Below are 16,196 nucleotides of genomic sequence, written 5' to 3' on the forward strand. Positions count from 1 at the left end.
AAATGTGATGATTTATTTGGACAATTAAGAAAAACTTGCTATGGATCACTTACACATTTTACTACTTCTTCAAAGATATGTATATTGTGATGTTGTTCTAATGAAACACAGCTGTTTAGTAAAACACTGTCAAGAGTCAAGACTCTGATATCACTAAGCATGAAGAATATTAAGGGAGGATTCCAAAGGTAAACTGAACCAGACCTTCGCATATCAGCATGGTAGTGATCCATTGGGGGAGGTCAGAGATTTTCCACTGACTGACACACGTTGCATTAAAGCTTAGGGTACCCCTTAATTTATTTAGATATTTATTTAAATATTAATTTTAACAGCTTGAAAGAATGAGTTGAGAAATGAAAATGTGACCAGGAAAGAAAGAAGCAGGAAACGGAGAATGGCGATAAATGGGTAAATGGTAATAAAAACATATTTGAGAAAACGCAAAAAGAAAAGGTTTGAGAAAGAAAGAAAGAAAGAAAGAAAGAAAGAAAGAAAGAAAGAAAGAAAGAAAGAAAGAAAGAAAGAAAGAAAGAGAAAAAGAAGAGTATAGAGGGTTAAAAGGCATTTCTGGAGGCAGTTTGCAAACTGAAATAAATAGTTGGGTGGGTAACAAAAAAGACAAAGGTGAGGGATGGAGTCTGCAGGAAAGAAAAAAAATAGCAGAGAAACATCAATAGATGGAAAGATGAAAGACAACAAGAAAGAACAATTTAAAAGACTTAGGGAGGATGGGTGTTTCGCATTTGATATAATCCACACTTGGAGCGCAGTCTTTAGTGGTTCATCATCACAATGGGTAATATACCAGACACAGGAGAGACATTTAAGTATTCCTGCCCATTATAAAGCCACTCCATCTGAAGATGCTCTGGGTAGGGGGAGCCTGGATGTTCCCAGGTATGTTCATAATACAATATTAGTATATATCAACAAACGTATCCATCAAAGACGATTACATCATGACATAATTGTGGGCACTGACTGAGTATCATAAATCACTATCTTTCCAATTATACATAACCGGTGCAGCAATGTCCTTCTGGGGTGGATCATCATGATATGACATCATTAGAGACGACAGTTGTCATGAATAGTTATTATATTTAAGGAGATATGAGATATCATGTGACAGGTATGTTTAAATTGGATTTTTATTAGGGATAATATAGACATGTACTGCAAGCCCTGCAGTTCTTGTTAATAATATTTCTGTTCAGTTTTTACAGATGAGAATGATGGAATGGGACCTCAGTTGGGAAAAAAGACTGAATCATTTGAAATATGTGAGTTTATCGAGGCGGAGGTTTTACTTCAGTTGTCTAAGGTAAAGACAAATAAGTCGATGGGGCCTGATGGGATACACCCCAAGTTATTAAAAGAGCTTGGGGGTGTACTAGCAAAACCGTTAACTGATATATTTAACGAATCATTGGTAACGGGAGTTGTCCCTGGGGATTGGAAAGTAGCGAATGTTGTGCCTATACACAAAAAAGGCAGTAGGGAGGAGTCGGGCAACTACAGGCCAGTTAGTCTTACATCTGTAGTGGGAAAATTAATGGAAACAATGTTAAAGGAAAGGATTGTTGAACATCTGAAGTCACATGGCTTTCAAGATCAAAAACAACATGGGTTTTCCTCAGGAAGATCTTGCCAAACAAATCTTATTGATTTTTTTGATTGGGTGACTAAAGTATTTGATCAAGGTGGTGCAGTAGACATTGCGTATCTGGATTTCAGTAAGGCCTTTGACACTGTCCCACATAGAAGACTTATAAATAAACTGCAATCTCTGGGTTTAGATCCCAATGTTGTTGAATGGATTAAGGAGTGGCTGAGTGACAGAAAACAGAGGGTTGTAGTCAATGGCGTATATTCAGAACAAGGTCTTGTTACCAGTGGGATACCTCAGGGATCTGTACTTGGACCCATTCTCTTTAATATTTTCATTAGTGATATTGCAGATGGTGTTGATGGAAAGGTATGTTTATTTGCCGACGACACAAAAATTTGCAACAGGGTTGATGTTCCTGGAGGAAGAAGCCAAATGGCAAACGATCTAGGTAAGCTGGAAAAATGGTCAGAGCTGTGGCAATTGGCATTTAACGTGGATAAATGCAAAGTAATGCACCTGGGGCATAAAAACCCAAGGGCAGAGTATAGACTATTTGGTACTGTCCTAACCTCAACGTGTGAGGAAAGGGATTTAGGGGTAATTATTTCTGAGGATTTAAAGGTAGGTAGACAATGCAGTAGAGCAGCAGGTAATGCTAGCAGAATGCTTGGTTGTATAGCGAGAGGTATTAGCAGTAGAAAGAGGGAAGTGCTCATGCCGCTGTACAGATCACTGGTGAGACCTCACTTGGAGTATTGTGTACAGTACTGGAGACCATATCTCCAGAAGGATATAGATATGTTGGAGAAAGTGCAGAGAAGGGCTACTAAAATGGTTTATGAATTACAAAATAAACCTTACCCGGACAGGTTAAAGGATCTTAACCTATATAGCCTGGAAAAAAGACGGGACAGGGGGGATATGATAGAAACATTTAAATACTTAAAGGGAATCAACAAAGTAAAGGAAGAAAGTTTATTTAAAAGAAGAAATAAAACCACAACAAGAGGACACAAGCATAAACTAGAGGGGCAAAGGTTTAATGGTAACATCAGAAAATATTACTTTACGGAAAGGGTAGTGGACGCATGGAATAGCCTCCCAGTGGAAGTGGTAGATGTTAATACAGTAAAGTCATTTAAGCAAGCATGGGATAGGCATAATGCCAAGCTAGATATAGGATAAGGGCAAGTACTAAAGGAGAGTACTCAGAGGTTGGGCAGACTGGATGGGCCTTCTGGCTCTTATCTGCCGTCACTTTCTATGTTTCTATGTTTCTATAACAGGGAATTAGTAATTTGGTTATGTGGCCAATTTTTGAAGCAGGCAGATCATTTTTTTCTAACTTGCCAGCATATTTCAAGGAAGAACACATCACATAAATATTTTGTTGCATTACAAATGTACAGAGGGAGCTGCTCATAATTTGTAAAGAAGGTTGCCCTACCCACTTTGTTCCTTCAGGACCATAAATCATCCTCTGTCCATTAAGGTTCCCGTTGCTAGAGGCTGGCACATTCCTGTTCCCATTCCCTCGTGACATCAGATACGGTCTTCCGTTATTACCTGCATCACATAAATAGAGAAACTTGTGATTAATTCACTACAGAAAGACATTTTCTGAATCCACAGTTTCCTTCCACAGAACAAAACTGTTGCAAAGCAAAGAATCTGCCATATACCTGATGCAATAAACATGTGATGCATTTATCAATCAAATAATGGCAAATGTCAAACTGTAATTCAAAAATCAAACCATCAAATAAAAGCCTCACTTGCAGATATTGAAAATAACATACCTGGTGAATTTGTATGATACTAGACTAGTTCAGCTGAGAACTAGCCACCATCTAAGGTTACCCGTTCTGAAAATTTTGCTCATTACTGCCACAACATGAATCCTACTTTTTGTATTTCTGATTATCATCGACCCTTATTCTTACACTTAAATGCAACTGTATGTAACTTACATAACATATTTTCTTTTTTGTGTGAAAAAGAAAGTATACCCTCTTTGAATTTTAAATATCAGAACATAATAACAATCATCTGTTCCCAGGGGCGTGCTGGGCCGGGGGGGGGCAATTGCCCCCCAGGCCGCCCGAAATCTAATCTAAACGGCCGCTGGGTGCTGATGCCGCCGGCCGGCGCTACTATAATATTTTTTTATTTTTTATTTAATATGGCAAGCCGATTCGGCTTGCCATATTAAATAAATTAAAAAAAAAGTATTAAAGTAGCGCCGGCCGGCGGCATCAGCACCCAGCGGCCGTGTGCGATGGCCGCCTGGTGATGGGAGCAGCGTGAGGGGTGAAAGGTGAGTGCGAGGGGGCGGAGCTTTCACCCCTCACGCTGCTCCCATCACTATGCGGCCATCAGACTGCTGGAAAACTGATCTAAACGGCAGATGCGTGCTGATGCTGCTGGCCGGCGCTACTATAATATTTTTTTATTTTTATTTAATATGGCAAGCCGATTCGGCTTCCCATATTAAATAAATTAAAAAAAAGTATTAAAGTAGCGCCAGCCGGCGGCATCGGCACCCAGCAGCCGTGTGCGATGGCCGCCTGGTGATGGGAGCAGCGTGATGCGTGCTGATGCCGGCGGCCGGAGCTACTATAATACTTTTTTTTAAAATTAAATATGGAAAGCTGGCGGCATCAGCACGCATCTGCCGTTTAGATCAGTTTTCCAGCAATCTGATGGCCGCATAGTGATGGGAGCAGCGTGAGGGGTGAAAGCTCCGCCCCCTCGCACTCAGACTGCTGCAGCACCGGATGTCGTGTCACTGGCATCCTGTTCACGTAGAAAACGGTCTGCTGCTATCAGAGGACGGAGGCCTAGACGAACCACCCCCCCCCCCCAAATAGAAGAAGTAAAAGGTTAGTAAACCAATTAATTTTTTTTTTACAAACTATATATTTTTTTGTATTCGTTAAAAACAAAAAAATAGGTATATGTGTGTATGTATGTGTGTCCGTGGGGGACAAACAACATTGTTCAGCTCCCCAGTGTCACATCTGTCCCCAATCAGCCCCTTCCAGTGTCACCTCTGCCCCCAATAAGCCCCTTCCAGTGTCACCTCTGTCCCCTTTCAGCCCCAATGTCATTGCTGTCCCCATTCACCTCCCCAGTGTCACCTCTGTCCCCAATCAGCCCCTCCCAGTGTTACCTCTGTCCCCTTTCAGCCCCCCCATGTCATTGCTGTCCCCATTCAGCTCTTCAGTGTCAGCTCTGTCCCCAATCAGCCCACTTTAGGGTATGATCCTGGTAGGGTACTAATATTAGCCTTTACAATTTTCATGCTGTGTACTATACTTCCCATAATCCTCAGCCAGTATCATGGGGGACATTTAACTGGCTGAGCATCAGGGGGACATTAGGTTTTGATTTTTTTTTACCATCCTTTGTTGCTATTACATTTACTTATGTTGAATCATCTTTTTTTTTATATTCAATATGCGTTAGAAAATCAGGAAAAGATGGGCATGTATTGTGGGCTGATTCGGTGGCACAATGGGCCACTTGACTTGACTTGACCCCCAGGCCTTAGGCTGCCAGCCCTCCCCTGTCTGTTCCTTAGCAGGTCTAAACATTAGGTAAATACAACCTCAGATGAACAACACATGACATTTTACACCGTGTCATGAATTATTTAACAAAAATAAAACCAAAATGGAAAAGCCATGTGTGACAAACTCCAGCCTTACTACTTCCATTGGAATTAAAATACTAAGTAGCAGATAGATGCTGCTAATCAAATGCCCTTGATTAATTCATCATAAAAGCCAAAGTTTTAGCAGTTTGCTGGTCTGGAGCATTCAGGTGTGTCAAGGACGAAGGGTTATAAGGCCATATACTTGTTATGTCCTGTCCACTAGACGCTCAAAAGGGGCCAAAACAGTTCTGGACAGGGGTCAGCATTGGCACCCTGACTGGTCTGCCGTTACGCAGCCCCAAAAGCAACAAACTGCAATACACCGTGTGTACTGACACCTTTCTGTCAGAACCAGAATTAACTTTTTCAGCAACTTGAGCTACAGTAGCTCGTATGTTGGATTTGACCACACGGGCCAGCCTTCGATCCCCATCTACGTGCAACCATGGCCGTTCATTACCCTGTCGCCGGTTAACAGCATTTTATTCCTTGGACCACTTTTGACCAGGAACACCCCACAAGAGCTGCAATTTTGGGTGCTCTGACCCATTCGTCTAACCATTACAATTTGCCCCTTGTCAAAGTCACTTCCTGCTTCTAATACATCAACTTTGAGGACAAAATGTTGCTGCCTAATATATCCCACCCATAGACAGGTGCCATGATAACAAGATTATCAGTGTTATTCACTTCACCTGTCAGTGATCATAATATTATGGCTGATCAATGTATATACTGTATATATTGTATAATCTGATAATACTAACGATATGAAAACAGCAAAAATCATAATCAGTATGCATTCCAAAAAAAAATAGATGCAGCTTGTCACCTTGCCTGTAGAAAGGTCTTCCGTATGGCCTTCGCCCAGGAGATCCAAACCTTGAATTTAGTATTCTATGACGTGAAGAAAGAGTAGGAGACGCAGTACGCACAGGAGAAGTTGTAGGCGAAGGTGTAGTTCTGGAGTAGTAGGATCGACCAATGTTTAACTGTCTGGCAACTGAAGGAATTAATCTGTATGGAGAAGCTCTGGTAGAGCTAAGTGGGCGATTTGTGTATGGAGCAACAGTTGTTGTGGACCTTGGTGAATTTCTTGCTATTACAGAATGTTTATTTGTGTAAGACGGGAAAATTCTTGCAGTTTTGTGAGTGTTTTCCTTTACAGTTGGTGGAGCACTTAACCCCTCTTCCTCATCTAATGTTGCTGACTGCTTTTGTGAAAAGGAAGTATCTATTACATTTTTCTTGTTAAAAACATTCCCATTAACGTTTCTGTGTTTAGATGCTCCAGTATTAGAGTATGGACCCTGTCTTGTCCTTGAGGTTGGTTTTAGATTCTTTTCATATTCTGACTGCTCAGGTTTTAAAGAAGGCTTAGAAATCTCTTTAGTTGAAATATCTGTTTTTGGCAGAGCTGAACCATATTTAAGAGAGTCATCAACGTCTGAAGTGGAAGTATGGGGCTTGCTGGCAGATGTCCTTGTAAAACCAATATTCCTGTTACTTGGTAAATAGGAATTTGATGATTCCGAATGCTGATTACCAGTATTATATATGCCTTCAGTGTTCTTAACCTGAGGGACAACTGCTTTTGCTATACTTGGGTAATGTTCTTTAGGGTAGGAGGATGGAGTTAAGGAAGATGCAGGAGAATTCCTAGATAATGTAGGATTTGTTAGTTTTGATTCCTTTATTCCTTCTTCTTCAAGCTCATGGCCTTGGTGACCCAGATTTACCTGTTCAATATCTGTAGAAATCTCACCCTTTTTGATTGCTGAAGACTTCACCCTATGTTGCATAGTTTCGTCATCAGGAACATTTTGTTTAATAGGCTGGCCAACTGTTGCTTTCTTAAAATCTTGATGGCCAGCTCGAACTGGGGTTCTGGATCTAATGACTGGTTTAGATAGGTCTGCTTTTCCATTTATATTTTCTTCCTTATTTGGCAGGTCATACTTTTCTTTCTGCTTGGGGGTCATTAGTACCGATGTAGGATTTTCATTGGGTTGTTTTGATAACTGAGTGGCAGAAGAATGTGATATAAGTAAATGATCACTACTTTGTTCATTTGAAAGAGGCTTAGGATGTACTTGAGTTTGCTTCAAAGGTGTGTCTCTCTTTTCAGCATTTATATTTTTAGATTCTAAATGTTTTAGCACCAAAGCGGTTGTTGGTGAAGTTGTTGTTAAAATAGCCGTCGTGTGAACTATTACACTTGAGGATGTCTTTGGGTTGCTTTTAGGTATGTATTTACTGCCAGTATTAGGCTTTAACTGGGAACTCCTCCGCCTATAATATTCTAATATTGATAAAGCTGACTTTCCAGAGACTGATGTGACAGAAGGTTGCTGATTCGAAGAAGAAACCTTAGCATCCGTATCAATTTTTTTGATGTGGTATTTGTTAAATTTGCTTATATTCTCTTTGTAAGATTCACTTGTGGTTGGGGATTCAGTAGTTGTAGCTGAAGGAGTTGTTGGAGAAAGAGTTCTTATTGTACTGCTAACTGTTGTCTTTGTTGTCTTATAGCCAGAAAAGCCAGAATTTTTGACAGAATAGATGTTTTTCTCATCAGATGTTGAGCTTGTCTTTGTGATAGGATGTAAAGTTGAAGCCTTTTTATTTTGAAGGGATTTTTCTGGATCAAAAACATCAGAAATGGCCTCTTCACCTTCAGGTGCATTAGAAAAGCTACTTCTGTCATTATTTGCTTCTTCGCTTTCAGGGTCAATATTTCCGGAATTGCGGCCAGCAGAAGACATTGTTTCCTTGGCCCGGTTTGAAAGGGCAACAGAATGTGACTGTTTGTTAGAATCTAGACTAATTTTACGTGGGGTAGTTACTTTTGCCTGTGGTTTTCTTTTGATGGATGTGTGCGGGATCCCATAATTTGTTTCCTTGGTTATAGCAGGACTGGAATCATATTTGTTAGCATTTTCAGGGATGTCTTTCTCTTTCTCCAGCAAACTAGTTGAATGCAGATGAGATGAACTATTTGGTGGGTTTGCTGCAGGTGATCTTGTTGGAGTAGAAGACTGCTTATTTGGTACTCTACTTAAAGAGGTTCTCTGGTTTCCCTTTTTCAGGGTATACGATGAAGCTGACAAAGACTTGCTTATTTCTAAATGAGATTCACTGTCATCCTTTCCTGCTGGACTGGAATCTATATTAGAAAACTTAGTTGTAACATCCTTTAATGGAACATTATCTTGTTCTTCAGTGTCTTCCTCTCTTTCTCTGGGACTCTTATCCATAGTTTTTGATGGTAGATTCCTCTCAGATAAATGTTTGTCATCTTCCAGTTCTGAATTCTTTGTTTCATTGTTTTCATCTACAGGAACAGTAGGAGAAACAGATTTACGGCCATTTATATTTCTTCCTAAATATAATGGATTAATTCTGAACGGCCGCCTTCCAGTATTTAATGGATCATTTGATGAAAAAGGACGAATGCGTCTCCTCTGGGGTGTGGCTGAAGTTTTAGGCGCTAATGTTGTTGTTATTTCGATATCCTTAAGGTCTTCAGATGATTCAGGGTTGGAATCTAAAAAGGTATCTTTTCTACCAGGGTTTTCATGAGTATTTGACAGTTTAGAATTAAGTTTCAGACTGCTTTTTGGAAAATCTAAAGTGTCTTCTAGGGAAGACTCCTCATCTTTTTTATTTTTTTTATTTTCTCCTTTCAAAACATCCTTTGTTGGAGACTCACTATACAAATCCTTTGGTGTAGCGCTACCTAAATATAAAAAATAAAAATATTATGTTATTCCTTAGGATGTTACAAGCCATAATAACATACTGTATTGAATCAGAACCATCTGCTACTACAGGGTACCAGTCCAAAACTATGTGTAACTAAGCCACATGCTACGATGTTATGGTTAGGGTACATGTAGCTGCAGTGGCCTCATCTCAAGTGGACTCTTCTAACTGGCTTCACTGTCTTTCTGGAATGGCATCATGAATGACGTTGCATTTCCTGAAGTTTATGGTAATCCTTCCATCTGATCTGTCCACAATTCCTGACTTCTCTATCACAACTAGACTATACAACTGACTTGCTGCCGTGGGGTTACACTTGACACTGCTCTCTCCCTCACATCCAGTGCCTCAACAAATGTGGCCACCTTCAACTGAAAAACATCTCCCGAATTTGCGCATTGCTCACACAAGAAATATCCAAGAAACTAATCCACTCCCTTGTGATATCCCGGCTGGATTATTGCTACTGCCTACTAACTGTTCTCCCCCTCTCCCACATTTTACCGCTCCAATCTATCCTCAACATTGCAGCTAGTTTAATCTTTCTCCATCACTGTTCCTCATTTTCCGCTCCTCTCTTCCCCATACCCTTCAGAGTCAAATTCAAACTTCTGACCCTGACCTGCAGAGCCCTTAACAACTCTGCACTCCTTTTATATCACTACCCTCCTATCTCATGACTTTCACCTCTCTTCTACTATGATTACCTCTTCCCACTCCACATCCAGGATTTCACCCGTGCTGTACCTTTTCTCTGGAATTCTGTACCCCCTTTTGTCAGATTTTCTCCCTCATTTGCAAATTTCAAAAGCTCTTTGACCCACCTCTTTTGAGAAGCATTCAACATTTCCTCATAACACTCACAGCCACCATCTTGTCTAAGCCATCTGAACAACCAACAACCTTAGCAACTCATTCTGACTCAAACAACTCATCCTGACCCAAGCAGTTCTCTCCCACTGTTTTACTTCCCCCTCAACCGACTAGATTGTAAACTTGAAAGAGCAGGGCCCTCGTCTACATTTATACTAAATTGTTATTATTTGTGATTTTAAATCTATCCTACCGTAATTTAAAGAAATTGAACTTTCCTAATGGATACTAATTAAATAAGCCATAGTCAGCAACACCATTACAATAACGCTTTACTCAGATAAAACTGCAGGTTTTGAAAGCCGAATCAGTGAAATTTTTATCCAGTTAAATATAATAAAATCAACAAGTTAAGTCAACATGCTATCGTGGTTCCTCTGCTCGCATTTAATCAATTTTTTATAATAATGTTCACTATAGTAGATATTTTTTTATGATATTTAGACAAGACAAGTTTATTTCTAAAAAAATATAAATATTATATATTAGTTGTAGTGTCGTACAATCAGCTCAAATGTTTCCATGTTAATCCATAGCTCATAAAACAGAATCTTAATTGATTTCTTGTTTTTATACGCTGTAATTAACCACAATGACTTTATAGTTTTGTAGAGGATGTTTTGGCACTGGAGAGGGAACAATATATGATATTGGTAAACTCACTACCTGGCATGATGACCGTAAATGCTTTGGACTGGGGTCCCTGCCCTCTTCTGTTTGCTGCACGGATTTTAAAGATGTAGCGTTCTCCAGGCTGTAGTCCATCAATTATGGCAGATGTAGAAGTTCCTGAGTACGATACTGATTTAGCACCAAATGGTTTCATAGCCGGAGCATATGAGATTATGTATTCTGCATAGTTAGGAGAAAAAAACAGCTTTGTGAGTCATATGTTGGCTGAAGTAACATAGGATTATTAATTATACCTAACTAGTTAGATTTTGCTATAAAATATTGTAGGTAGAAATGCATATAATTTTGTAATATTTTTAGACAATTATTTCCCCCTAAGAAAATCTGCATTTACTAAGTATACCAAGTTCTCCTGGTTTCAGCATAAAAAAACATTGTTTTAACAGGGTATCATGGCATTTTTTGCTTTTTTTAAAGCATTTTTCATTTATTTGCATTTACACCATCATTATTTGTATTGTGTTCTGTGTCTTCCAAAGACATTATTTTGAAGGTTTAAGCATTGTTTAAATTATATTGCCCATTACTCTAGACCTGTTTACATAAATGGGCACTGTTAAGAAAAAAGCAGTTAAATGCATATCCCAGAATCTCATTGTTTCTATTACTGAAAAGAAATCAGCTTCAATGTGACACATGTTGTCATTTTAAAATGGAATATCATCAGTATCTATACACAGTATTAATAAGAAAAACATCTATATAGCAGTATTGGTCAGGGGCATATTAAGGCCTTGGATGGCAGACCTTGACAATGGCCTTATCCTGCAAACCAGAGGCGGATGTCCGGATGTTGGACCACTTAGGCCCAAAGGTTCATTGCTGCTTAATTTGGAGGTTACAAAGGAGATCTCTGATCTCTCCAACTACCCTATTTACACTCTAGGGGACTTGGCCTAGCTAGTAGAGCCTACCCCGTGTCATGCATCAAAAATGTGACAAGCACTGAGAAATGACTTCATATCCTGGTGCTCAGCAGAAAAGACTGTAGCTGCCTGACCCGAGGTAATTCCCAACACAAATACAATGCTGGTGATGATCCATGAGAGTATGGAGTTTTCAGTTAAAAAGTGAAGCTTATGTGACTTTGCACAGTATTTACACATTACCCTTTATCCGGCCATTGGAATCTGAGAGTTTATCCCACATTGCTCTCACTGCTGTCTTTTTTCCATTCAGTGGGGCCACATATAGGTTTTCAGGGGCGCTCGTTGGAGCTGTTTAAAAAAAACACATAGGGTAATAAGGCTACAATATAACCCTGCACCAACAAATATACAACTGACCACATTGTAGATAGATAGATAGATACATTAAATAGACTTAGTTCATCTGGCACAAAGTCAACATTTCACTATGACATATGGATCCTGCTGGTGTTTTCCATGTTACATTGTTAATGTCCATAGTTATAGCCTGCAACGGCCTACAGATACCTACCACAACTGTCACTGACATTTACAAATAAACCATTTTAGGGAGATTTATATTGTTACGTGTATATTTTTTAATTTGGATGGGTGCCTGAGTTTGTTGCATCAATCATACATATCCTGTCATATCTGTGAGCATCATGTAAAGGGATACATAATAATTTGTTTATCAAGAACTCCTCTAAGCCACTATACCGTATTTGCTCGATTATAAGACGAGGTTTTTTCCAGAGCAAATGCTCTGAAAAATACCCCTCGTCTTATAATCGGGGTCGTCTTCTAATCAGACCCCAAAAAAATGCTGGCGCCATGCTGCTTACCGGTCGCGAGCAGCATCTCTTCTGTTAGAAGCAGGGCAGGAAGCTTGCAGCGTCCTCACAGAACTCTATCTCCCCCCTCCCTCCTCTGAGGGCGGGGCCAGAGAAGTTGCTACAGCCGGTCCCCTGCAGAAGTCTGCGAGTGGGAGATCTGCAGTTCAGGTGAGGGGGTGGGGGAGGGTTTTTGAGTATGTGTGAAGTGTGTGTGATTAAGGGAATGAATGAGTATTTAAATGTTTGTGAATGAGTGTGAGTGTGTGTGTGATAGCATGGATGTGTAAGGGGGGTGGGGGTTGTAGCATGGCATATGGAGGCTGTAATCCCACTGCTATCATCCCCAGGTTCCAGCATGTACTGGCTGCCTTGGCTTGATAGGAGTGTGATTGCTGTTAGCAGTTTGATATATATATATATATATCAAACTGCTAACAGCAATCACACTCCTATCAAGCCAAGGCAGCCAGTACATGCTGGGTTAAAAGGCATATCATGGGGCTGAGTGGCATATAGGGGGTTAAAATGCATTTCTGGACCTCCAGAAATGCATTTTAACCCCCTATATGCCACTCAGCCCCATGATATGCCTTTTAACCCCCTATATGCCAGAGTGGCATACAGGGGTATAAGGCATATCATGGGGCAGAGTGGCAAATAGGGGGGTATAAAGCATTTCTGGGGGCAGAGTGGCATAACTGGGGGGGGCAGGTTGGAAAATAAAAGGAAATTTAAAAAATATATTTTTCTCAATCATAGCTTTTATTTAACATGAAAATAATTTACATTAATTAATATTTACTGGTAAAACTTTTTCCCTATAGGGTAGTCTTATATTCAGGCTTTTTGTTTTTTTCCTAAATTAATATTTTGATTTTGGGGGGTCGTCTTATAATCGGGGTCATCTTATAATCGAGCAAATACGGTATATTTTACAGTTCTGTGTGGGATAACCTAAAATTTTACTTATAGATTACAAGATCACAACTGACAGGATCCAAAACATGCAATTAAATAAGTAACACATACGAGATTCTGGGGTTCTTTGGAAAACTGATGGGCTCCAATGGCCTTCTTTGTCTCCTTGGGAAATGCGGACAGAAAATTCATACATAGCATCAGGTAATAAATCATCCACCATTGCGCGTCTAGTGTTTATTGTTTTGTAATCCCATCGTGCAGACTCTCCCTTTTCTCTGTAACGAACAGTGTACTCTCTGAAAAAAAAAACAACTTGTTAAACACTCGTAATAAATATTCACATCCATTGCATACATATTAAAAATCATTAACCCTTATCATTTGTAGTAAATCTCTGACTTTCAATTCTTGATACAACCACCCCATCATCTAGATCAGATTTTCTCAACTCTGATCCACTGGGACCCCACCAGTGCTCATCTTAAATTCTTCATTAAAAAAAACTAGTGGCTTCTTAATTTATGCACGCCGGAAACACAGACATTTACTGACCCATCCAAAAATCATCTGCCATGAGTGGTATTAGAAGAGACCATATTATTTATAAATGAGGAATTCTGCTCCCACTGTGGGTATAGATTAACAAATGAAAATCATTTTAATATTATCTTTGATATTTTCTTCCAGGGCAAGGGATTTGGGTAATGGCAGACAATCTGCTAGTTGATTGAGGGGTTGAGAGAGTTAAGCCAAGGGAGACCCAGAATGATGGGACCCAAACAGAGGAGTAGAGGAGTGGTTTTCTTGGAAATGGTAGCAGAGTGTAACGGATGTCCATCAGTAGCGGAGACTGCAATAGGCAGAAACACATTGGAGAAGGGCACGTTATGCCTGAAAACAATCAATTAAAGAGCCTGCCGCTCCAGAATCCAGGATGGCCGATGTGGATGACTTGATATTGTTCCATTCAATAGTAACATGTACCAGGAACCGATCTGTACTAGAGGAAGCAAAACTTTGATCATCCAGGCAAGGCTCCCTTACTTGGCCTAGGTGCAGGAGTTTTCCGCTTTCTTTTGGTTAGGATCTGGCAAACTGTCCTTTCTGGGTGCAGAAGAGACAAACATAACCTCCGACCTTCGGCGGGTCTTTTCTTCTAACAATAGCTTTGTAGCCCCCACCTGCATAGGCTCTTCGGAGAGACATTTTGGACTTCTGCGTCTTTCTCTAATATGACTGTCAAGTTTGAGAGTCATAGATTGAAATTCTTCGAATTGATTTGGGTGGTCTCTGTTGGACAGTTCATCTTTGGGACTTTCTGAAAGACCATTATAGAAGGCTGCAGTGAGAGCCTCACTAGACCAGTTCACCCCAGCTGCTATAGTTTTAAATTCAGTGCCATATTCAGCAAATGATCTGGCCTTGGGAGATACGTAGCATTAACAGGTAAGAATCTTACGTAAGGCCAAAATTGAGGAAGAACTATTATAGATTGAAGGAAAATCCTTCTCCTACAGAAGAGATTGCCATGCCAGGGCCTTGCAGGTCAGAAGGGATATAATGTACCCCAGGTTCCCCACTGTACCGACTAGGGGCTGGAAAATATGTATTGGAGGCTGACGGAGTTGACCCTAGGACAGCAGATGCAGCTGGAGCAGAAGTGCTTAGAGGTGCACTGAGACGAGGATCTGAAATCAATACTTTGAAATCAATACTTGCATAGCAGGGGTTGAGCCCCAAGATATGTGGACGGGGATTTAGATGATCTCAACAGTGTGGAGGCTTATATATAGGCAGGTATAACAGGCGATATAGAATAGAGTATAGAAGGCAAAGCACTGAAGGATTGCTGGATACCTGTATAGGGAACACTGCAGGTAGAATTCCTGGGCAGGTAGTACTAGATGCCAGATAGCAATGCAGAGTGGATAGTCAGACACAGCCTTTTTTGGTACTAAATGGGTAGTCATACAAGCAAAGATCATTACATTGAGCAGATAGTTAGACAAGCCAGATATGGTGAGCAGGTCAGGACTGGCAGGTACAGAATCCTAGGCAGGAGGGAAGTCAGGCAAGCCAAGAGTCAGAAAACTGAATATCAGGAATCACACACAACAAACACAGTAAAGCAGGGCCACAATGTAGTGCCTCTGCTTTGCAGTTGCAGATGTTTTGTCCAATGCCTGATCTGCCTCGCCCCTTGGTATGCATCACGGGCGTGCCCCTTATTGCCCATCATAGGCATGCTTCAAGCAATATGCCTGACGAGAGTGCACTTCATGCTGCCATTGAGGTAAGTACACGCTGCCTGGAGATGTTGTGTCGGCTGGCAGCAGTCTAATTGAAGTATACGGTCTGATATCGCTTAGGCTAGTTAATGATGCCTGTGGCCTACTGTCTGCTTTCATGTGTCCAGGTCCATTCATACCACATAAGAAACCAGAAAAACACCATTTAAAAAAGCCATTTTGAAGGACACATACACAGCCTTAATAAACAATGCAGTGAATTCTATTACATTCTCTGAAGGAATGACTTATGTGTATTGAAGCTGATTAGTGATTCCAAGAAGTGTAAAAAAACTAGGCTACATCAACATATTTGTGCAGTTCACCGCAAAAAGTTCTAATGCAAGTCATTAGGAAAAAAAAGGGGAATCATAAGATGGACAATATTTTAGACAGGTTATACAGAAAACTATTTTTTTAGTTTCTGCAAGACCTTAACAACACTCTCAAACCATATCAAATGTGTTTTCTTGACAATAAGACTCAATCTGAGTAGCCTGGAGCTTCATCCAACTTGAATGTGGCTAAACATTATGGATTATCCTATAAGATGTAGTTGAGACTTCCACAGGTCAAGAAAGAAGTAGCAAGATATATTTACCAGAAGCTTTGCTTGGACACCTCCAAGGAGTATCAGAA

The 16,196-nt window shown here is 40.2% G+C and overlaps 1 protein-coding gene across 1 annotated transcript in view; it reads right to left on the reverse strand.

Annotated features, from left to right (window-relative positions):
- FNDC1 (fibronectin type III domain containing 1) overlaps positions 1–16,196 on the reverse strand; it is a 56,727-nt gene that overhangs the window by 16,357 nt on the left and 24,174 nt on the right. Inside the window, exons 5-9 of the mRNA XM_053458790.1 lie at positions 13,378–13,565; positions 11,714–11,821; positions 10,578–10,763; positions 6,106–9,012; positions 3,063–3,181 (exon numbers count right to left, since the gene is read on the reverse strand). Of these exons, the coding sequence (XP_053314765.1) occupies positions 3,063–3,181; positions 6,106–9,012; positions 10,578–10,763; positions 11,714–11,821; positions 13,378–13,565 (3,508 nt within the window). The remainder of the gene's footprint in view (positions 1–3,062; positions 3,182–6,105; positions 9,013–10,577; positions 10,764–11,713; positions 11,822–13,377; positions 13,566–16,196) is intronic.

This window comes from Spea bombifrons, chromosome 3, assembly GCF_027358695.1.
Source record: "Spea bombifrons isolate aSpeBom1 chromosome 3, aSpeBom1.2.pri, whole genome shotgun sequence".
NCBI lineage: Eukaryota > Metazoa > Chordata > Amphibia > Anura > Pelobatidae > Spea > Spea bombifrons.